At 42.5% G+C, this 22,403-nt stretch overlaps 1 protein-coding gene across 2 annotated transcripts in view; it reads left to right on the top strand.

Moving 5' to 3' along the window:
• The window catches only part of SNX31 (sorting nexin 31), a 71,297-nt gene extending 55,466 nt beyond the window's left edge, over positions 1-15,831 (top strand). For both annotated transcript variants that reach the window (XM_019822951.2, XM_004000021.3), the window contains 4 exons: positions 2,312-2,425; positions 5,518-5,595; positions 11,884-11,940; positions 14,779-15,831. In XM_019822951.2, the coding sequence (XP_019678510.2) occupies positions 2,312-2,425; positions 5,518-5,595; positions 11,884-11,940; positions 14,779-14,871 (342 nt within the window). In that variant the 3' untranslated portion in view covers positions 14,872-15,831. The remainder of the gene's footprint in view (positions 1-2,311; positions 2,426-5,517; positions 5,596-11,883; positions 11,941-14,778) is intronic.
• The last annotated feature ends 6,572 nt before the right edge of the window (positions 15,832-22,403 follow it).

Below are 22,403 nucleotides of genomic sequence, written 5' to 3'. Positions count from 1 at the left end.
CTTGTCTTGATAGATGGACCCATTCTGAATATTTCATTATTATTTTTAAGTTTATTTATTTATTTTCAGAGAAAGAACGTACGCACGCATGCACCTGAGTAGGGCAGGGGCAGAGAGAGAGGGAGAGAGAGAATCCCAAGCAGGCTCCACGCTGTCAGCACAGAGCCTGACGCGAGGCTTGATCTCACAAACCGCAAGATCGTAACCTGAGTCAAAATGAAGAGTTGGCCACTTAGCCGACTGAGGCGCCTAGGCGCCCCTGAATATTTCATTATTCATGGACTCATATATGATCTTTATGACTGGCTTCCTTTACTTAGCATAATATTTCCACAGTTTACCCTATCATAGCATGTATCAACACTTTATCCTTTTCGTGGTCAAATAATATCTTCCTGTATGGCTATACCGAATTTTGTTTATTCATTCATTCATTAACGGACATTTGGGTTGTTTCTATCTTTTGGTTGTTATGAGTTATGTTGCTATGAACATTTGTGTACCAGTTTTTATGTGGACATAGGCTCTCATTTCTCTTGGGTATATGATTAGGACTGGAATTGCCAGTACCATAGTGGTATTTTTATGTTGAACTTTGTGAGGAACTTCTAGGCTGTTTTCCAATAGTCTGCTCCATTTTATTTTATTTTATTTTATTTTTTTAAATTTTTTTTTCAACGTTTTTATTTTTGGGACAGAGAGAGACAGAGCATGAACGGGGGAGGGGCAGAGAGAGAGGGAGACACAGAATCGGAAACAGGCTCCAGGCTCCGAGCCATCAGCCCAGAGCCTGACGCGGGGCTCGAACTCACGGACCGCGAGATCGTGACCTGGCTGAAGTCGGACGCTTAACCGACTGCGCCACCCAGGCGCCCCTAGTCTGCTCCATTTTAAATATCCACCTGCTGTGTACGAGGGTCCTCTCCACACAGGCACAGATCATTGTTCAACCAAAGATCTGAAAAGAGCTCTCGGAAGCTCTTTGTCTGTATCGGTCCTTGTCTTTGGTCCTTCTCTCCACAAATTCTAAACTCAACTTCAAACTCTTATCTCCTTCTCCTCACCTCAGCAAGACCTCTGGGCTCAGTTTGAGTCTCCTTCCCTGCACTGCATTCTGGAAACTCCTCCAGGCAGTGAGCTGGGTAATGATAGGGCTCACCTCATGTGTTTTCCTTCTCCTTGGGTTGACAGAACTGGATTATCTGTTGTTCGGTGTCTGAAAACAGCTCTTTTTCAGTTCATATTTTACCCTGCTGCTCTCAGATCAATATTTCTAAAATATAAATCTGTGTGATTATCCAGCTTTTAAAATCTGTTCATGCATGTCTGCTGCCTTCAAGATGAAGTTTAGACTCCTTAACTTAGCTTATAAAACCTGTAACAGCTAGGGCTTTTTTTAGTGGCCAGCAATAGAAACCAACACTTCTGGCCCCAGTGGAAAAAAAAAAAAAGAGAGAGAGAATTTATTGGAGGGATACGTGAAAACCCACTGATTTAAAGGAAAGGCTGAAGCAGAGGCTTAGGAAAGTCAAGAACCAAAGGAGCTCAAGGTTTCTAGGAAACCGGAATTCTTTATCAGGACCTGCTCTTTGGATCGCTCCACTCTGGAATCAAATAAGGGGCATAGAGAGTATTTGTCCAATTGCCCTGAACTTGGGTAATGTGTGTCCCCCCTCCAGGAGGGCAACATTCCCTGACAGTCCTACCTAGATGGCCACAGCAGAGGAGAGGTTCTCCCACGGGCATGAGACTCCATTACGAGGAGAAAGGAGGATAGAAGCTGTATAGCAAAACTCCAAGCTGCTTCCTACAGAGCTTTCAGGATCTGGCCCCAGGCTGCCTCTTCTCTCACGGCCCTACACGTCTTGCATTCTGGGCTTCGGCGCCACACTTGATCTCTTGCCACATTTCCAGTGTGCCAGGTACCCCCCTGCCTCGGTGCATTTGCACTTGTTATTTCTTCTACTAGGAATCACTTGTGCCCCCAGAACCCCACCCCCCCCCCAAAAAAAACCCACAACAAACTTGGAAATTTTCTACTGCTGCTGCTCAGATACTAGCCCCCTTCAGGAAGCCTGCCTTCACACTCCTAGTCTGGATTACATGCCCATCCTACTTCCTTCCATAGACTTGTGTTTGCTTCCCTTGTAATACTTAACATAGCAAACTGTGGTGACTTACTTTCATAGCCCCTCCTAGACTGTTGGCTTCTTGGGAAGAGCCACAGTATCACTTGTTTTGATATTTTGCCCGGCACATAATAGCCACCTAATTTTCTACTGAATGTTAAATAATCTCTCTTTCTCTGTAGGGAACTCTGCTGGATGTGGATGGACCTCAGCGAACTCTCAACCAGAACTTAGAGCTCAGATTTCAGTACAGTGAAGACAGTCGTTGGCAATGGTTTGTTATTTACACCAAACAGGTGAGTTCTCAGGACAGAGCATGAGACCCTGTGCTGAAATGCTCTCTTGCCTGCTGGGGTGAACAAAGCACATTATCCTAACCCATCCAGAGCCGAGTTCTAGAATACACTGTACACTCCATTTTTGGCCTATAATACTGCTTAATTTGTTTATTTTTTGTTTTATTCTACTAGTCACTGCAGCCTTCATGTCAATTTGGGAAATGCATTAAGTTACTAAATAACAGAAGACTCAACTAATAGTGGCTCAGACCAAGGGCTGGTGAACTTTTTCTCAAAGGGCCAGATGGTAAATATTTTAGTTTTGGGATCCATATGGCCTCTGTTGCAACTACCCAACTCTGTTGTTGGAGTGCAAAAGTAGCCCCAGACAATATGTGAACAAATGGGTACAGCTGTTTTCCAACAAAAATGTGTTTGTAAAAACAAGTGAGGGGCTGGATTTATTGATCTCTGAGACAATATAGATTTTTATCATCTACACTTAATAAGAATACTAGAGGTAGATGATTGACATCCCTATCATAAAAGCTATCCCTTTTATCTAGAAGGCAAAAACTTTGCCTCAGAAGCCCCCACAGACTTTCCATTAGGTCTCATTGGTCAGAGCTGGGTCACATGACCACTCCTAGCTGCAAGGGAGTCTGGGAATCACGTATTTACCAAAAAGAACAGAATTTGTGATCAGCTTAGAGTAAGCATGGGCACTTTGTCATCAGACAAAATCAAGGTTCTGCTGGGAGGGGAGAGAGCTCTTGGGGAGCAAACTCTCCAGGTCTTCCATTAAAGTTGGAGCAAACATTTTAAGATTTCATTTTCTAAACAACAAATTCAATTGAAAAATTCTATGAACTAAGTTAAGCTATTTCAAATTGGAATCAAAATTACAGATATTCTAAAACGAAACCAAAATATCAAAGCAATCTTTGTGGCAGCATTACATTCAACTTAAGTCACTGGTGATCTCACTAAGTTCCAGGGAGCATTCTGGTTTCAGGTAACCAAAGGTCCCTGAGAATCTCTACCTCTCGTATAGTTGCAAATTCTGATATACCACACACCAAGGTCCTCTGAAAAACATGAAGTGCTAACCAAAGTCTAGATTAAAGAGATGGGCCCTCAGTTTCACCTTGAATATGAAACATCCTTAGGGAAATGGTAGGATGGTTTGCAGTCACTTGGAGAGATGCAAGGTAGATCGTGGCAGTGAAATCATTTCCCCTTGCCTAGAATGCTAACTGCACATAGTTAAATTTTATTATCATCTTTTAATCTAGTCTGTACCACGTGAGTTGAAGCCACTATACAGAGTATAATAAACATTCTTTTAAAGGATTCCTAGTAGGGTCTTATTTCCTTTGGAGTGTGGATTTATTGATATGTACCCAAGAGCTATGTATGCAAAAGGCAGAAATACAGCTCATTTGCCTTGCAAACACAAATGAGGGCTTGGACCCCAATAACTTCTAGATTCTTTAAACAAAAGCTCAGTGCCTTCGTATTTAATAAATCCTACCTGATTTATAGCTAAGTCTTAACGTACATATCTGTGCACATTGTATAGGAATATGGAATCGGTTCACACCTTACGGGGCATTATTAAACACCTCTCCTACCTGTATCAACTCAGATTATATTGTTTAACTACTTCATACCCTGGTTTTGTGTAGGTTATATATGTACACAGATAAACAGGGTTAGTTCTTAGCTAAACCAGGAAATCAAATTTTGTTTTTGTGTATAAATCCCACATTTGTTACTCTTTTCCTTATTGGTAGCAGTACCTTTCTTCTCTTCTACTTCCTTTCTCTCCCCTTAAATAAAATAAATTCCTGTCATGCTCTACAGTCCTGCAAGACTTTGAGATGCTATCTGTATGTAGCCATTCTCCCTCTAATTCTACTTTCTATGTCCTATCCTCCAAGGGTCTCTGCTTTGGCTACCATCCCGACTTGGGTTTTCTCTCTTCCCTTTCTTCTCCTCTCCATCATCCCCCCCCCCCCCACCCTCCCCAGTGCAGTGACCATCCTTGAGCACAAACTTATGCTAAGGTCCTATGACCACAAGCTTTGAGCTTTGTTGTCTCAAACTTTCGCAGGGCCAAAGGAGAAAGGTACAAGCCAAGAATTGAGAGCAGAACAAAAGAGAAAGAGGATTCGTGGGAAAGAAGCAAGTGGGGAAATCGTAGGGAACCTTAAATTGGCACATGGGGTGAAGACCTTGGAAAAAGGAAACCGTAGCGTTTGTATGACAAGATGTCTAATGTCTGTGTCTTGGCACTAACAACGACGAGCCAACAAAAAGCCACAAGTGATATTGGGGGGCAACCATCAGTCTTAAAAGTGAGTGATTAAAGATACCAGAAAAATAGGAAAGTGATAAAAAAACAAAATTTTTTTTAGTTCATAAAAGCCATAAGGTGTTAATATACCCTTTCAAATAGGTTACTATTTATACGTAGTAATAGGTCTCTCAATAATCATGCATACGATTAAATATAAGATTGACCATCATCGGTTGATTTGATTACAATAATAAGCAGTTTTTATTATTTGTTGCTTGTAAGACATGAGCAGCTTACAAAGTAAAAAATAGGGGGGAGTTTGGGGCTCCTGGGTGGCGCAGTCGGGTTAAGCGTCCGACTTCAGCCAGGTCACGATCTCACGGTCCGGGAGTTCGAGCCCCGCATCGGGCTCTGGGCTGATGGCTCGGAGCCTGGAGCCTGTTTCCGATTCTGTGTCTCCCTCTCTCTCTGCCCCTCCCCCATTCATGCTCTGTCTCTCTCTGTCCCAAAAATAAATAAATGTTGAAAAAAAAAAAAATAGGGGGGAGTTTTAAGAGGGAAAAAGATTAGTAAATGTAATGAGTTTTCTGTCTTTTTAAAAATTTACTGTAAGTATATCTATGTAATTGAGAAAATGTATGGCTACTAGCTAATTGCATCGTATGCAAATTGATGGAAATTAAAAAAGAAATTTAAATTCTTAAACGTGTACTCTTGGAGAGCAGAGCTCAAAATCTGCCTTGTGGTGTGAGGAGAGAAGAAAGACGATCTCTTCAGCTGAGACACTTCTTTATTTCTGGATTTTCAGGCTTTTTTGCTGAGTAGCTCCTTGAAAAAGATGATCTCAGAAAAGACGGTAAAGCTAGCTGCAGAGAATCCAGAAATGGTAAGTGCTCTTATCCGTGTATATTTTTCAGTTACGTTCCCACCATCGGCCTGTACTAACCCACACTGATGACTGCTGGTCCTCAAGGGAGGAACGTGACCTCCCAGAAGTGAGCTCCTCTGCCTTCTGGGAGCTCAGTCTTTAGAATTCAAGCCATTTTTCCAAGACAGGTGTCCTTACGTTGCTGAGAACTCTCCAACCCTCTACTCTGTATTCTTGTATTTCTGCTTTCCCCCAAATGAAAGATTCCAGATTTACCATAAAAACTACCTCATAAGGTCAGGATCCTGAGAGGTCTGCAACACAGCAGCGATGAACTTCAATAAGCTCTCCAGTTTTGTCTCTAGAAAGAACTCACAGCTTCTTGAAATTTCCACCGTGCCAAATTAAGATGCCGTTAGCAGTTGGAAGAAGCCATAGAGTGAAAGAAGCTCTCAAGGCTATAAATTTTTCTCAGTGTAAGATTAAACTTTGCTTTTCTAGTCTGCGTCTCTTCAATAAAGGCCTAGTAACTCCTTGCAAAGGTTGGTGGCAAGCTCTAAAAAGAGACAGTGAGATATTAAACTTGTCTATTTGCCTTGTCGCCATCATGATATGAGCATATCCCAATAAGACAGTACAGTTTATGTTTTAAAAATGATTACAGGGGCTCCTGGGTGGCTCAGTCGGTTGAGCGTCCGACTTCGGCTCAGGTCATGATTTCACGGTCCGTGGGTTCGAGCCCCGCGTCGGGCTCTGTGTCGACAGCTTGGAGCCTGGAGCCTGTTTCAGATTCTGTGTCTCCCTCTTTCTCTGACCCTCCCCTGTTCATGCTCTGTCTCTCTCTGTCTCAAAAAAAATAAATAAATAAACGTTAAAAAAAAATTTTTTTTTTAAATGATTACAGGGGTGCGTGCGTGGCTCAGTCGGTGAAGGTTCCGGCTTTGGGTCAGGTCATGCGTGCACTGTTTGTGAGTTTGAGCCCTGCATCAGGCTGTCTGCTGTCAGCGCAGAGCCTGCTTTGAATCCTCTGCCTCCCTCTCTCTCTCTGGTTCTCTCCTGCTCACGCTTACTTGCGCTCTCTCTCTCTCTCAAAAAAAAAATAATAATAATAATTAATTAAAAATATTTTTAAAAAATGATTACAAATTCTAAAGCCTGGTTGACATTTATAAACGTATTTTTTTTTTTTTTTGCAAAATGTTATACGATCTTTAAAAATGCAACAGAAAACATTTGGAAATGTTCCCTAATATTTTCATTGAAATTGAGTCCTTTCTAAGAAGATGGGTGACATCTTCAGTTTAACATTGCTCTTTCCTAGACTTTGCAGCTTTTTTCTAAGAAAATAGTTGCACTTTACCCTTACTTCTCATTCTTCTAGAACTGAAAATATTTTCCCAAGGAAAATAAAATTCACTCCCCCCTTGGTATTTGAAGAATTCAAAATGTATTATAGCATAGCAAATCAAAGCAATAAAAGAATTGTGGATGCTCTTTTTAATTTTTTTTTTTTTTTACATTTACTTATTTTTGATAGAGAGAGAAGGAGACACAGAATCTGAAACAGGCTCCAGTCTCTGAGCTGTCAGTACAGAGCCCAACGCCGCGGGGCTCGAACTCCCAAACCGCGAGATCATGACCTGAGCCGAAGTCGGATGCTTAATGGACTGAGCCACCCGGGTGCCCCTGGATGCTCTTTTTAAAAGAGTAATAAAATCTAACCTCTTAGGATGGACCCCCTTAGGCTCCACTTATTATATATATATAAAGAAGAAGAAAGAGAAAAGTAATTAACTGAAGTAGCCCCGTTAAAAGGGAGAAGTGCTCTCAAATGTGGCTGAATAAAATGTAAGCCACTTGATGCAGGAAATACTTGTCCAATGAATAGCTAAAGAGTTTGCTAAATAATAAGAGAAGGTAGTGACCTATTTAAAGTTTTCAAGAAAAACAACCACACTAACTACATTCTTCAGATTTGCACACAAATTGAAATCTACACTTTCTCTGTGGCTGATGGTGAAATCAGCATGTCAGTCAGTACTTTCTTTATCCTAATACTTAACAAGTTTTATTTCCACAAACGCTTTTTCTTCCCTTTCTTTCTTATTCTGGTTCTTGAAAAGTTAAACCCTTCTTCTGGAAAACTGGGCTTTCAAGGGGATGTTGTTGGGATAGTCCACCCTTAAACTTGAAATCTCATCTACAAATGCCTGGGTAGAATGAGAGCCCGGAAGGTGAAAAGAGCAGACAGATTAGCTCTCGGAACGTATGCTGGGTCCTGGGCTTCCTCCCAAAGTATAGAACAAGTCATTTTGTGGAACTTAAAGTAGCCATATAAATTTATGACTGTGACATCCACTCATTTTCTAGGTAAACACGTAAAGTCTGAATTGACCCATATCACTTATAAAAGGCTTGCATGGGCTAGGATAGAGAGGTCTCTATTTTGCAAGGCAGAATAGATTCCAAGATTTTGATCATCATGAAGAATCAGGAGGGGGGAGAGAAATTAAGGAAGCTGTAACTTAATGAGCCCCACAAATAAAGTAGATCGTCCCTAGAAGCAGATTAAATAGTACTACTTTATCCTAGTAAGAAGAAAGATGTTGAAAGAAGAAATTTGTGCTAACTTAATTAACTTAGTTAGCTCTAGGCGATGCTTTCAAAGGTAAGACCTGAACCATTTCCGAAGAGAGATTGTTAAAATTTGAAGTCAAACAGGGGCACCTGGGTAGCTCAGTCAGTTAAGCGTCCGACTCTGGCTCAGGTCATGATCTCACGGTTTGTTGGTTCAGAGCCTGGAGCCTGCTTTGGATTCTGTGTCTCCCTCTCTCTCTCTCTCTGCCCCTCCCCCTCTCACATTCTGTCTCTCTCTCTCTCTCTCTCTCTCTCTCAAAAATAAACATTAAAAAAATTAAAAAATTTTTGAGGTCAAACAAATGTACTAAAAAAAAATGTAAACACAACAACAAAATCATGTTACATTCTTAAAGGCAGTATTAACTACAAATCAGAAAGGGAAAAAATGTAACATTCTTTTTAGAGCTACACTCCTACACAAAAACCTTTAATAAATGAATTTTGTTAGTATTTGCTACTTGTAACTAGAACAGAATTTTAAGAATTATTGGAAAATAAAATGTATTTGTCAGGAGTAGGTTAGGCTACATATAACAAAGAACAAAACAAGACAGAAGAAGGGTCCCACGCAAAATAAAAGTTCGTGTCTCTCTCAACTAAAAGAAGCCCAGAGGTAGGCAGTCTCCGGCTGGGATAGCTGCTCCATAATGTCACCAGAGACCTTTCTGCTCTTCCATTTTTAGTGTGTGGCTTTTACTTCATGTTGAAAATGGCTGCTGGAGCTCCAGTCATTACATCCACATTCTAGGCGGCAAGTATAAATGGAAAGTATGAATGGTTCATATCTTTTCTTTAAGGAGGAGTCTCTGAAGTCCCACCGAGTTTCTGCTTGGCTCATTGGCTAAGAGTTAGTCACACCACAGGCCAACACCTAGCTGCAGGGAATCTGGTAAATGTAGTCTTTTTACAGAGTATGCTGTCTCTCCAAATAAGTTTGGGTGGTATCACTAAGAAGGAAAGGCAGAATGGATAATACAGTAGGCTACAGCAATCTCTGCCATTGAAAAAAATCTAAAAGACATTAAGAAAAGAAGGCAGATGTATTTTATGCAATCCATGTGTTCCTAATGAATTTCTGAAAATGTATCATTATTATTATCTTGTATATTGAACCATAATCTGAATATATGAGAGGTATCAGGCATAAGATGGTGAATAATTTTCTGAGTTGAAAAAAAATTTATATTTTTAATAATCCATACCTAATTTGTCTTATTAGCTTGTATATTTTCTTCCTTAGATTTACTCAAAAGTGGGTCTGAATCTCTAAGTTGGTTTTCTGGAAAATGGCAAAGCACCAAACGGCTTTATGATTCTGGCTTGCCTCATACCTCACACCCCCAGCGCCAACTACCATCACCATATGTATTTTTCTCTCCACTCCTCTGTCATTTGGAGCAAGATCAGACTATGTAAAAGGTCACTGGGCTCAGAGATCATGATGTAAAGTGTGTTTCTGTTACGTGGCGAAGAGGGGAAACACCAAGGGCAGTGTTATCTGAGGTCCCAAGAATGTCAGCCTTTGAATAGTTGGCGTTGTCTAGAAAACAGAAGAAGTACAGACATACTACGGCTCTCTTGAGAATGGCCTGAGCGTGGCAGGTGGACAAAATTTTGGAGAGCCAGGGGGAAATTACCGTGTGGGAATAAGTAGCTAGATTATCAACAGAAACTACCTGGGCATGCAGGAATACCACATTATGACAAAAGGATTTGCTCTCTTCTCCCCTCCCCCAACTTTATTCCCCCCTCGTAGATAAAATGTTTAAAGCCTTTCTTGAAGTGGGTAGGAAATAGATTATATCAGAAATTGCTCGATAGTTTGTAGTGGGTTCTATTTTATTTATTTCGACATAAGGCAGGGGGGAAGGTGAAAGAGAACAGGGGAGAGAAACATTCTGAGCTGTTTTCGCCCATATTCTGTGTATTTCATTGCACAAGACTACTTCCAAGCTATAATGTAATATTGTAACCAATAACAATACCATAGCAAAACATGTAAGACAACAGGGCATTAATTTCTCATTTACCAAGACTTAATAACTGATTTCTTAAAGTTATGAAGGTAGGCTTCAAATATATGAACTTGTCTATTAAGAATACCGACCTAGAGGAAGTCCTCCGCATCCCACAAGGCAATCTATTTTATAACAGTACTAAGTTAACTGTAGTTAAAAGACAGTGACCCTCGGGGCGCCTGGGTGGCGTGGGCGCAGTCGGTTGGGCGTCTGACTTCAGCCAGGTCACGATCTCGCGGTCCGTGAGTTCCAGCCCCGCGTCAGGCTCTGGGCTGATGGCTCAGAGCCTGGAGCCTGTTTCCGATTCTGTGTCTCCCTCTCTCTCTGCCCCTCCCCCGTTCACGCTCTGTCTCTCTCTGTCCCCCAAAAAATAAATAAACGTTGAAAAAAAAATTAAAAAAAAAAAAGACAGTGACCCTCTTTTGCAGGGTCACGTTCTTCATCTCACCTACTTTGAAATGTTCCACCCTGTACTCTCATGAATAGTAATCAATAATAAGCAATTAATTCACACCTCAATCGTTCACTTACAAATGCCTATATTTATGATTATGCCTGTATTCATAACATAGGTTGGGAACTGAGAATCCAGAGTCAAGGAGTTTGTGGAAGGAGAAAGGCAATTAGTAAGGAGCCCTTATGGCTAGAGAGTGATACATTGAGACGGGCACATAATGCTAGTTGCTTAGTAATCGTGTTCTTTTCCTCTAAGAAGAGTCAAAGAACTCTTTCTCCCCCACCCTGCTCTGTGCCCTGGAGACTGATCTCTGTGTGCTACAACCTTGCTCCCTGGCCTCCCACTGGGCTCACCCGCTGGGTCCCAGCGGGTGGAGTGTGGAAGACTGGAGTGTGGAAGAAAAGTGAGATGGGGGGAGGGGGGGTAGGTATTTCTTCAGTTCTGTCCCTGCTGGGTCTCTATGGCTGGCACAGCCTTCTGCTGAGGGCCACGCTCCTGCAGGTGGCATCTCCTCTCTGCAGTGATAGCTGCTCTCCGTCCAGTAGCAGCTGCTACCCTTGCCCCTTCAGGCCTAGACGTGGTAAAAATGACCCTCCAGCCCCTCACTGCTAGCCCCTGGGGGCTCCCACATCCCTTCATTGATTCACTTTAATCCTGCCCACACCTCCATTAAATAGTTCCTTTTTAAAACGCCCCTCAGGAGTGCACCATCTGTTTTCCGCCGGGACCCTGACTGTTATATTAAGTTTACCTTATGTACACGAGGTATATTCAAGTGTCTTGAACTTCAGTTTGATCTTCACTTGATTAATGGCGCCTTTTGATTAATCAAAGCCCCATTTGGCTTTGATTCAGCGTATGGATTGGAGCTCTGTGGATTGTTTCAGGATTTAGGAGTTCATTTCGTGTGAAGTCCTTTTAGAAGCTGTGTTAAATCACAAAATCTATAGGCAGCCACCAGTGTTAAACATTAAGCTGTGCTTCACGTTTGGGGGGCTCAATTTCTGCAACATTTGTACATTTGCAAATAAAGAGGGAATGTGCCGATGGGAAGCAGGTGTGCCTGCTGACTGGCGGCCTTCGAGACCATTAAGAGGATTATTGTGGAAGGGGAAATGTGCTAGTTAAATAGATTATTTGTGTGCTTGCTTCTCCAGGCTGTGCTGACTGACATTTTACTAATCTATTTAGCAGATTGAAGTTCCAGAACAAGGCAAAAGTAAAAAATGCCACATTCAACAAAGCCAGGTCTGTGAGTAAAATTATGTAACCGATACATTATAATTTTTGATAAATCTGCCCTTTTCCCCCCTTTAAGTAACCAAAGTCATTCTACTTTTAAGAAGCAGCCAGAATTTTCTTTCTCAGAAGCTCCTCCATGTAGGATTGGGCCAATTGGAGGACCATCACAGAAGTATGGTATTTTTACTGTGGTGCCCGGTAGAGCCAGGAGAAATGCTTTCCTGGATTTTTACATAGAAAATTTCCAAGAAGAACACAAAATTCTCTAGCAACTTTCTTCTATACTCAATACATTTTTTTTTAATTTTTTTTTCAACGTTTATTTTATTTTTGGGACAGAGAGAGACAGAGCATGAACGGGGGAGGGGCAGAGAGAGAGGGAGACACAGAATCGGAAACAGGCTCCAGGCTCCGAGCCATCAGCCCAGAGCCCGACGCGGGGCTCGAACTCATGGACCGCGAGATCATGACCTGGCTGAAGTCGGACGCTTAACCGACTGCGCCACCCAGGCGCCCCTACATTTTTTTTTTTAAATCCTCTTTCTGGCTTACATTTTAGTTTTGTGAGTTCTCTGCAGTGGACTCTTCATACAACAACCTTTAAGTTTATTAAATATTGTTTGGAGCATTTAGGTCTGTTGGGCAGTTCACAATAACAGTAAATATCATAAAGAAAGCATTAGTAGGCACTTATAGCCAGGCACTGTTCTAAGCACTTTTATGTGGATTAACAACATTCATTCTCACCAAAGTCTTATGAATAAATCACTGGAGGTGACCTCCAAGTTGCATTTGAATGAACTCGTTTGACTGGGAAGGTCCACTCTTTGTACATGCTCTGCTGTGTATATAAAAATACTAAGTATACAAGTACAGTACTTATAAATATATAAGGCCCTTTCGTGAGTGAATAAGCTCAGGAAAAACATTGAAAAACAGACTAAATGCAGGGTGCCTGGGTGGCTCAGTCGGTTGAGCGTCCAAATTCGGCTCAGGTCATGATCTCACAGCTCCTGAGTTCAAGCCCCGCGTCGGGCTCTGTGCTGACAGCTCAGAGCCTGGAGCCTGTTTCAGATTCTGTCTCTCCCTCTCTCTCTCTCTGACCCTCCCCCGTTCATGCTCTGTCTCTCTCTGTCTCAAAAATAAATAAACGTTAAAAAAAAAATTTTTTTTTAAACCAGACTAAATGCAAATCTTACGCTCTTTCATAATAACAGCATTTCTGCCTGCTTAGGTCAGAAACAAGAGATAAGAACTCCACCATGCACTGGTGATGTGTCCTCAGGCAAATCAAAAAACTAAATGTTTAAGGGGCTCCTGAGGTGCTTATTAAAATGCAAATTCCTAGGCGCCACTCCAAAAGATTGATTTAGTAGATCGGCATGGGTAGTAAGCACACCAAGGGGGAACACTGCACCAAGCTTCAGTTTCTTTACCCGTAAAGTGTAGGCGGTAGGTGTTCACTCCGTCGCTCAAATTCATCAGCAGCAGAGTGATAGTGCAGAGTTGTGGTTCTCGGTGAGCTGCACATTGGAGTTACCTGGGGAGCTCTAAAAACAAATGATGGCTGGGCCCCACCCTCAAAGACTCTGGTTTAGTAGGTCTACGGGCCTGGCAACACAATTTTTAAAAGCTCCTCAGCTGGTCTAATGTACAGCCAGGACTGAAGCTATTATCCTAGAACAGCGGTTCTCAAAGTGTGGTCTCTAGAGCAACAGCATCAGCATACCTTGGAAACTTAGACCTTTAAATTCTCAGGTCCCAAACCTACCTACTTCATCAGAAACCCTAGGGATGGGGGCCAGGAATCTGTGGTTTTAGCCCGCCCTCCAGATGCATCTGATGCATGCTCAGTTTTGAGAGCCACTCTTCCAAAAACAACAGGCAGCCCAATACACAGCACAACTATGATCGACATTGAAACTAATTCACGTGTCCTCTCTAATGAGCAGCAATGGTAAACGAGGCCAACCTCCCTCATGCTCCGAGCAGGGCCAGCATTTCAGAAGGTGTCCAAGTATATTGAGTCCCAACTTATTTAGCATACATGCATTCCATGTATGACTTATTCAGTCCCCATAACAACCCAGCTATTATTATTATCCTCGGTTTATAGCCAAGAGAACGGAACACAGAAAGGTTGAGGAGCTTGCTCAAGGTAACACAGGCAGTGAATGACAGAACCAGTAACAGAACTGAAGCACTCTTTGTTGTTTAACCCATCAGGTTTGTTTGTTCCTTTAGCCACTTTGCCATGGGTTCTATCAAGACAAATCCCTCATAGAAAAAAAATTAGCTTAGCTGCCCATTGAGGCACACTTATTTTACCAGGGACAAAACCATAGGCTTTGAGATTTCGTAACTACTGAAAGCCAACTATTCACTCACTGAAGGTTTATAGCCACCGTAACCTCTTAAAAAGTTTTAGAGTAACGATAAACCTTGCTAAAAATTTGTGTTTGTGTGGCGTATGCCCTAAAGATTTGGAGTGAAGTTAAAAATTGAAAGTTGCTTAGCTTTAAGAGAGGGGGGAGAAGGACAAGAGGCAGAGTTAAAATGTTACCTGGAGACATTCCGGTGCCTGGCAAGGCCTTCTGGACACGTCCACCTTGGCATACCAGCAGGAGGCACTCACAGCCCGAAAACATATACACCTACCCCAAAGTAAAGCTTCTGCTGGAAAAAAACCACTTGGAATAACCACTGTTTAAATAAGTGTAACCTTTCCTGTTGCCTTTTTAGCAGTATTTTAACATTCTTGACTTTTTTATTGTTGTCATTATTGTTGTTATGGAAATTATTTCCTTTCGCATACATTCCTGACCTCTTTTTATTTCCTAACAGAAAGAGTCTTCTCGTTTTCCACCAAGGAAAAGCAAGATTGAGATAGCCAAAGCTGACTGTGTTTTTGGGACCATAAAGGAAGAAGATCTTTGATGAGAAACTCTCACTTTTAAAAATGTCCTTTAGGGGCTGTCTCGACAGTGAAAGAGTTCAGGAATTGAAAGTGGGCTTCCTAGCATGAGTGGAAGAAGTTAAAAACTCCTTCCCATTTTCTTCTGACGTTAAGATGGGCAGTGTTGACCAAGAGTACTTCAGAACTCTGTTAATCTCAAGATTAAAGAGAACTATGAACCACAGTTATATAGTTTGATTTAAGGACTCATAAATGACAAACAGCAAATCCAAAGCAATTAGTATGTCGTTTGTTCTTTTCTCCCCGCCCCAGAAGAGCTGTGTGCCTGGCTTGACGAAGTCTTCAATCTGTTCTGATATTACATGAATGAAAGGCTCGGCATAAAACACTCTAAATGTATTGGGGGTTAGGTTCTGAAGGCATGACTCAACATCTAAGGAAAATGTGGCTCTAAGAAATGGAATCATTGAAAAAGAAATCTGGATGGACTTCACTGATCTGTCCACAGCACCAGGGCAAGGAAGTGATGAAATACTTACTTGTTTCCTTACATAAGTCTGAGCCCACCAATAGCGATGTACTCAAAGGGATAGGCTGCCCAGTTCTCTGTTTCTCCACTGATGTAACTGTATTCTGTCTTTAGAATATGGAATTCAGTTCAGTAAGCATCACTATTTTGAATCTTTTTTATTTTGGAAAGCAATGGGCCCTGCACTCACTATCGGATACTGTGTATGTCTCTTAGCTTTCAGACTATGGATACTTTTTAGTTTTTTCCTTATCTGGTTTCAGTTTATCATGATAATAAATGTGATTACATATGGAATTAAGACTGCAATTAGGGAGAGAGACAGAAGAATTTATGTAATGTAATTAGATAAAGTGCAATATTCTAATGTTCTTTTCTAACTGGATTGTGTAACTAATTATGTAATAAATATGAAATATATTCTAGTGAATATAAAATTTACTGATGAAAATTCTGAGACTGATCTTTTTGAAGTGTAGAGTCGATTAAAGCCCTGTACTGTTTATACAGCAATGCCTCTAGCCATCGCCTCTCGTACCATAAAGTTTTATATTTTAGGCGATAGTAGGATGTTTTTGCAGGGGGGAACCGTTAGCATCCCAAGTCACCCACGCTGACTGTATTAATTAATTAGAATACATTGTCAGATTAAAATAGAAGCTTATCTACTGTTTTGCCAATTTCAGAATAGTCCATCTATTTCTTTTCAGTAGCAGACACCTACACTGTGTCAGGGCCTATTGGAGACACCGAGAATGCAAAGAGAACTTGTACTTGGGGTGAGAAGATGCAGACACTAGATTGAACCGTACCCAATTGGTGTTCTGCAGGTCAAACATCGTTGAATGTTGTCAATTTCACGTTTCCACTTGATACTTAAGAGTGAGTAATCCCAGACAGCATGTGGTAGGTGTCCAGTGTGTAGTGTGGACCTGTGCGTTGGAGGAAGGTGGGGCGGTCAGGAAGAGGGACTTAGAAGAAGGTATAGAGCCAAGTGGAGGAGAGATGGGGGCACACATACGCAAAGAAAGGGCAGCTGATGGGAGAATGACTACAGTGTTCGTGAAACCAGGAGCAAACCCCCCCTGTGCTGGCAAAGTTTTAGGTTGGAGAGTAGTCAGGAGATAAAGCTAAGAGAGAATAGGGATCAATATCTATGCACACACAAATGCAGCACTCCTAAAAAATAAGCGGAGCAGTTTATCCCTTATTTGAATATGGCAAAACCAGAAAGATTACAATTAAGTTTTTTTTTCCAAGACACTGAGATCATCATCAATGTCAGGAGAGGAGAAGGAACAAGGGATGGCGTGCATCCCAAGCATATACTGGGATAGTAGAAGACAAAATGCAAAACTGACTTTGTGAAATGGTACATCCCCAAGCGGTTATGTGGGAGAAGAAAGATTAGCCCCTTTGGGGATTGTTGGGCCTGTCTGCATCTAGAAAGAGTTGGGGGCTTTGTTTGCTTCTGGATCAAAACGCTTCATCATTGGGTGAAAAGCCTAAACTCCGACCGTCAGAGTGGTCTTTCCCGCTGCAAGCTCTGAGAGAAGCCAGAAATGGGGCCCCATCACTCCTGGGGGTGACAACGTCACTCTTCTGTGGTGCTGCTGGGCCGGACCCTCCCAGCAGCACGGCCCCGCCACACGGGAGGAGACATCAGCCAGCCCGTGAACTTTGTAAAGGTAGGTAGCTACTGAAATCCTTCCAGTAACTCCTAAGTGGTATAACATGGCTTGGGAAATTACCAGCATATGCTTTAGTCTACGGATTCACTCCGTTTATACCCGCAAAACTGGTCCCCGGGCAACCAAATCTTCTTCTGATTCATCTGGTTTCACCAATATCCCTTCTCTCCACTTCTAGACATATGTGTTTGTTCCTACTGCTGTTCGTTCTTCGAAAGCTATGGGCGTAAGCGCTCTGCTCACATGCAAAGACTGGTTTGAAAAGTTCACAAAATGTAAGATAAAAGGGCAGAGCTGACTCCATTGTGATTGGAGCCCCTGTACCCCTGTGGGGTCCTCTGGAGGGAAGCACGCCTGGGCTTTGTCAGAAGGGCCGACGTGCTCCCTAAAGCCAGGTCTCAGTCTACATCAGTATGTGGTGAGCTCATGGCTTGCACACATCTCCTCGTGGACACTTGGGAAGCGAACTTTATGCTAAATGTGTAAGTTAGAAATTACTTTAAGTTCGACCTCAAAGTGAATTTGGGAAGGGCTAAGTGATCTTAATTTGTGGAAGACCAAGCAGGTTCTAAGCCTCAGTGGGAAAATAGTGGCCAAAGTGATCCTACAATACAAATCAAAATAAAACTCAGCAACGGAGCCATCTACCTCTCTGGATGCTTTTTAGTCTTCCGTCTGCAGTGTATTGACCGAGGCCCATGAGGCAAACTGAGGCAGGAGCCCATGTGGACTCTGGACTGCCAGAGATGGAGCACAAGGTACTTCTCTCCTTCACTACGGTGGCCTCAATCCTGTCATCAGGGACCCGAGAAAAATAGTCAAGAAAAACTTTGATGTGTTTTTCTGGCTCTTACCACCCCAAAATAAGGCATGCTGGGTTAACTTAGAAAATGTACGGCTGGGGCACTTGGGTGGCTCAGTCAGTTAAGCGTCTGACTTTTGGTTTTGGCTCAGGTCATGATCTCACGGCTTCATGGGTTCGAGCCCCACATCAGGCTCTGTGCTGGCAGTGTGGAGCCCGCTTGGGATTCTCTCTCTCTCCCTCCCTCTCTGCCCCTCCCCTACTCACGCAGTCTCTGTCTCTCTCAAAATAAACTTTAAAAAAAAAGGTATGGCTAACACAAATAATCCTTTAGAAGATGGCTTTTCAGCCTTGTAATTGTTCTTTCCCCCCACTTTATTGATGTATAATTGTACTTTGCTTAGAAGTTACTTTATAGTAGCTATTTGTTGCATTCTTAAGTAATCAGTTGTTTGTAGAACAGGTTTCCAGATAAGAAAACTTAGAGCTATGGAAAAAGTACATGGTGGGCGTGGCTCTTTGGTCTAGCCCTCTAGCCCACGTACTTTTCTGGAGGGCAAAGTCTTTTTAGCTAACCAAATGGGCTTTGGTTGTGTAACATCTTGGAAGAGGTTAGACATTCATTTGATTTAAAGGCACTGACCGTGGCGATTTTGCACTCCTCCTGCACTGAATGTGGTTTCTGTCCCGGAATTGTGGGAACACAAAGTTGGCTGTACTTCCTAATGGCTTTTCCATCTGTCCACATGAGCGCTTATGTGATGGGTTCTGCGGTGCAACAGTTGTCTGGGGTGGAGACGCCTGGAGCAGCAGGCGGAGACTGCAAGTGTGAGTTGGCTTTTCTGTGCACATGCGTGCTCTTATTCTTACTGAAAACTAGTCCCCACAGCATTTCCGGGGAGATCCCCCTCTTTGTAACTGGGTCTAGTGTGCAGAGGAAGAGGTGATGGAAATCTACTGCATCTGGGTCCCGATCAAGGGAAGTTGGAATGATGCGATTTTCTGCAGAACAAAAATGATGAGTAAAGCAAATGAAATGGCAGTTGTGAATCATATATGTTGTGAAGTCAGCCACTTGGAGATAGGTTCTGTCCAACAATTAGCTGTAGAGATTTTGCTTCACAATAGCTGGTGGAGCATCGGGCTTTGCAGAGGCACTACACCAACAAGTATACCCACTTAGGCGCAAAGGGAAGGCGGTTCCACTCCCCGTAACTTGTACAGCACGAGATTGAGGAAGAAAATAGGAAGGCTGCACATCAGAGTTTATCTTCATGTATCGACTGAATTCATATCATAGTGGTTAAATCTATGGTTTCTTACAGGTAACTGGGTTTCTATCAATTATATATGTCAGCATTACTTTCTCTTTTGCAACTAGCGATGGGTTGTTTGTGTCAAGATGTCCTTTTTCCCTTTTTTCTTCTCATAGCCTCTTTTCCCTTTTCCTTCGTCAAGATTAAAACAAGTGACATGTGATCTCGGGGTGATAATGAAGAGAGGCTGAGATCTTAGTGAGTTCACTGCAGAAAAAAATCCTAAAGCCTTACTGCTCCAGTGCAAGCGCTCTTACCTGGGATTTTCTTTTTAATCCTGCTGGATGATAAAACAAAAACACAAAAGGCAACTGCATTTATTTTTTAATGTACCTCGTGAGCTTGGAAGATAGACACATAAAATGCATTTTTCAGGGCGCCTGGGTGGCTCAATTGGTTGAGCGTCTGACTTTGGCTCAGGTCATGATCTCGTGGTCTATGGGTTCGAGCCTTGCATCGGGTTCTCTGCTGTGCTCAGAGAGCCCTTTTCAGATCCCCTGTCCTCCTCACTCTCTTCCCCTCCCCGGCTTGCGCTCTCTTCTCAAAAACAAACATTAAAAAAAATACATTTCTCGGGTTTATAAGAAGTAAAAATCATGTGTAAGTCTTTCCCATTCTGTTTGCCTTAAAACAAGTATATAGGATAAGAGTAATTCGTATTACTTATCTACCCTTTTCTTTCCCCTATAAAAATGTCACAAGTTTCCTTTCTTGTTGGTTAGGAGTTTAAGTTAAAAAGATGTATTAGTCCAGTTGTACTGGCAGAAAATAGTTGTCAGAGGAGAAGAGCCTCAGGCTTTATCCTGACTTGGGCGCCAGAGTTTTGGAAAGGTGGAAATGAAACCGCAGCATCAGTGTTTTTTGAGAGCTGAACTGCGGCAAGTTCTGAGAATGCTCATTCCCTGGAGTATGTTTCAGGACCGAGAAGGAGATGAGCTTTGCTTCTGTTTGAATGCTCGCCCGGAGTTTGTTTTGAGACTAATATGAGAGTTAAGCTTCCCTCCAAGCCTAAAATGTGGGTTCAGCGTGAGCCCCTGGAGTGAGCTAAGCACCGTGCTGGGGCTAAAGCGAACCCTCTAACGGCACAGATTGCTGGAACCGGCGGCTCATTCTCTGGACCAGCAGGAACCCTTCCTCAGCTTCTCCTTTGCCCACACTTAACAAACCCTGAACCAGCATGTCTCTCAGGAGTGGGAATATTAAAAGGTTAGGAAGGAAATTTGGGACCAGGAAAGGAAGGAGAAAAAGCCAGGCTAGCCTGGGTTGTGAGCTTTTCGATACCTTCCATTGCCTTTCTTTGCCCGCTTCTGAAAAAAGATGCGTAAACCTATTGAGTTTCTAGTGCTTGTTTTGAAGTGTAAAATAAGTGATCATAGATGTGGTTGGACGTCGTCATTTCTTGTGCACTCTGCAGAGTTTTTATTGACTTTTCCAGTGACACCCAGCGGTGCTCTCTGGGAGGTCATTTCTTAGGTTTGCACATAATCCCTACATCCCAAGTAAGATACGACTTTCCCATGCCTAAGAGCTCATAACTCATTACTCAATGACTGAGATCTGGCGGTCACAGGCCTGACTCCTCACCATAAGGCCCTTGTAACCCAGGTGCCCAGAGATTAATGGAATCGAGACAGTCTGATTTATGCGTAGTGATGACGTGCAGGCTACTTACTCACAGACTCTTGACCTAGGAAGGGAACTCAGAAGCGATGCTTGAAATTTTTCTAAGATTTTCTTGAAATACTTAAGAGCATTTAAGTACCACAAAGGAAGAGAGGCATGACAGTGGAGTGGAAGACGACTCCTGACTTGAATTCTGAGCTTGCTTCTGCTTTTAGTTGGCAATGTGAGCGTAGCCAAATTATCTAACTCAACAGCCCTTAGTTTTCTTATCTGCAAAATTAGTTATAAGAGCCTATGTGTGTACTGATTTTTTTTTTTATCAACTTGGTTAAATTGGAACTATGTTTCCCAGAGTTCCCTCTCCTGTATGGTTACAGTTTAGAATTAACCCAAAGGGGGCTTTTTATGAGGACTGGGAGACAAAGCAAGGGAGCAGCCATTACCTTCTGAGGGTCTCTTCACCATCAGGTACAATCACATGCAGATGGGAAGTTACCCACAGTTTCTAATTCGTCCTTGCCCCCCTCCACTCCGTATCTAGCTCCTCTTCTCGCCTACTGGCCCTGCCTAGCCCTGGGCCCACCACCAGATGCTTGGTAGGGGACTCACAGAAGCAGTAGTTATTTAGGCATCAACCTGCATAGACCTCTCCATGAGCTTTCCCTTGGGGAGCCCACCTCAGAGAGACCCAAGCCATGCTTGGCATCCAGAATCCTCAGGCAGACAAGTTTGTGACATTTTATCTGATGCTTCAATACCCCCTTCTACACCTTCACTTCCTGGACTCCTCCCATAGGGAGGGAGGGAGAGAGAGAATCTCAAGCCGACTTGACGCCTGGTGTGGAGCCTGATGCAGGGCTCAATCCGACAACCCTGGGATCGGGACCTGAGCCCAAATCAAGAGTCGGATGCTCAACTGAGTCACCCAGGTGCTCCACATCATTTTTAAAGGCTTTGCAAAGCAATTCACTTGCTTAAACCCTTGCAAAAGTTATTCCCTTACTAATGATCAGCTCCTTAACTTTTGGAAGGGAAGCTTAATCAGGACTAAGCACTATATACGTTCCCATCACACACATTATTTCGTCTAATATATGTGTGAAAATCCGTGTGGTTCCGGCATGTGTGGATAAGTGCAAAGAAAAACAGCAAATCGCTGTTGTAGCAAAAAGCCAAGTTCTTTTCTTCTTTCCAGGGGTGCAACTCTTAGTAACTCCAGAAATTCAAGATCTAAGATGTTTCCTTTGCAAATGAATAAAGGGAGAGAGATCCCTTTCAGAAAGTTTTGCTTACATACTTAATTTCTAGTTGTGCTGGTTGCTGGAGGAACAGATTATTCTACTAGGCTTCAAATTTTTTCCTCAGTGTTGCAAACACAATGCCTGGCATACGTGCACGCTTCATTTTTTTTTTTTTTTTTTCTGGTGGTTTCAATGTTTAAACTGTTGGGAAACCGAAATGAATCTTACTCTGGTGTAGACAAATATATGCTACATGCCTCATACCCTGTGTGTGACTTAGTCATTCAATGGTTAATCCTTGAGAATCCGCAGTGTTGTTAAAAATACCTGATTCTCTCCCTAGCCTGGTG

The sequence above is a fragment of the Felis catus genome, chromosome F2 (assembly GCF_018350175.1).
Source record: "Felis catus isolate Fca126 chromosome F2, F.catus_Fca126_mat1.0, whole genome shotgun sequence".
Lineage (NCBI taxonomy): Eukaryota > Metazoa > Chordata > Mammalia > Carnivora > Felidae > Felis > Felis catus.
The sequence above is the reverse complement of the archived record's forward strand: the minus strand, read 5'-3'. Positions and strand labels throughout refer to the sequence as shown.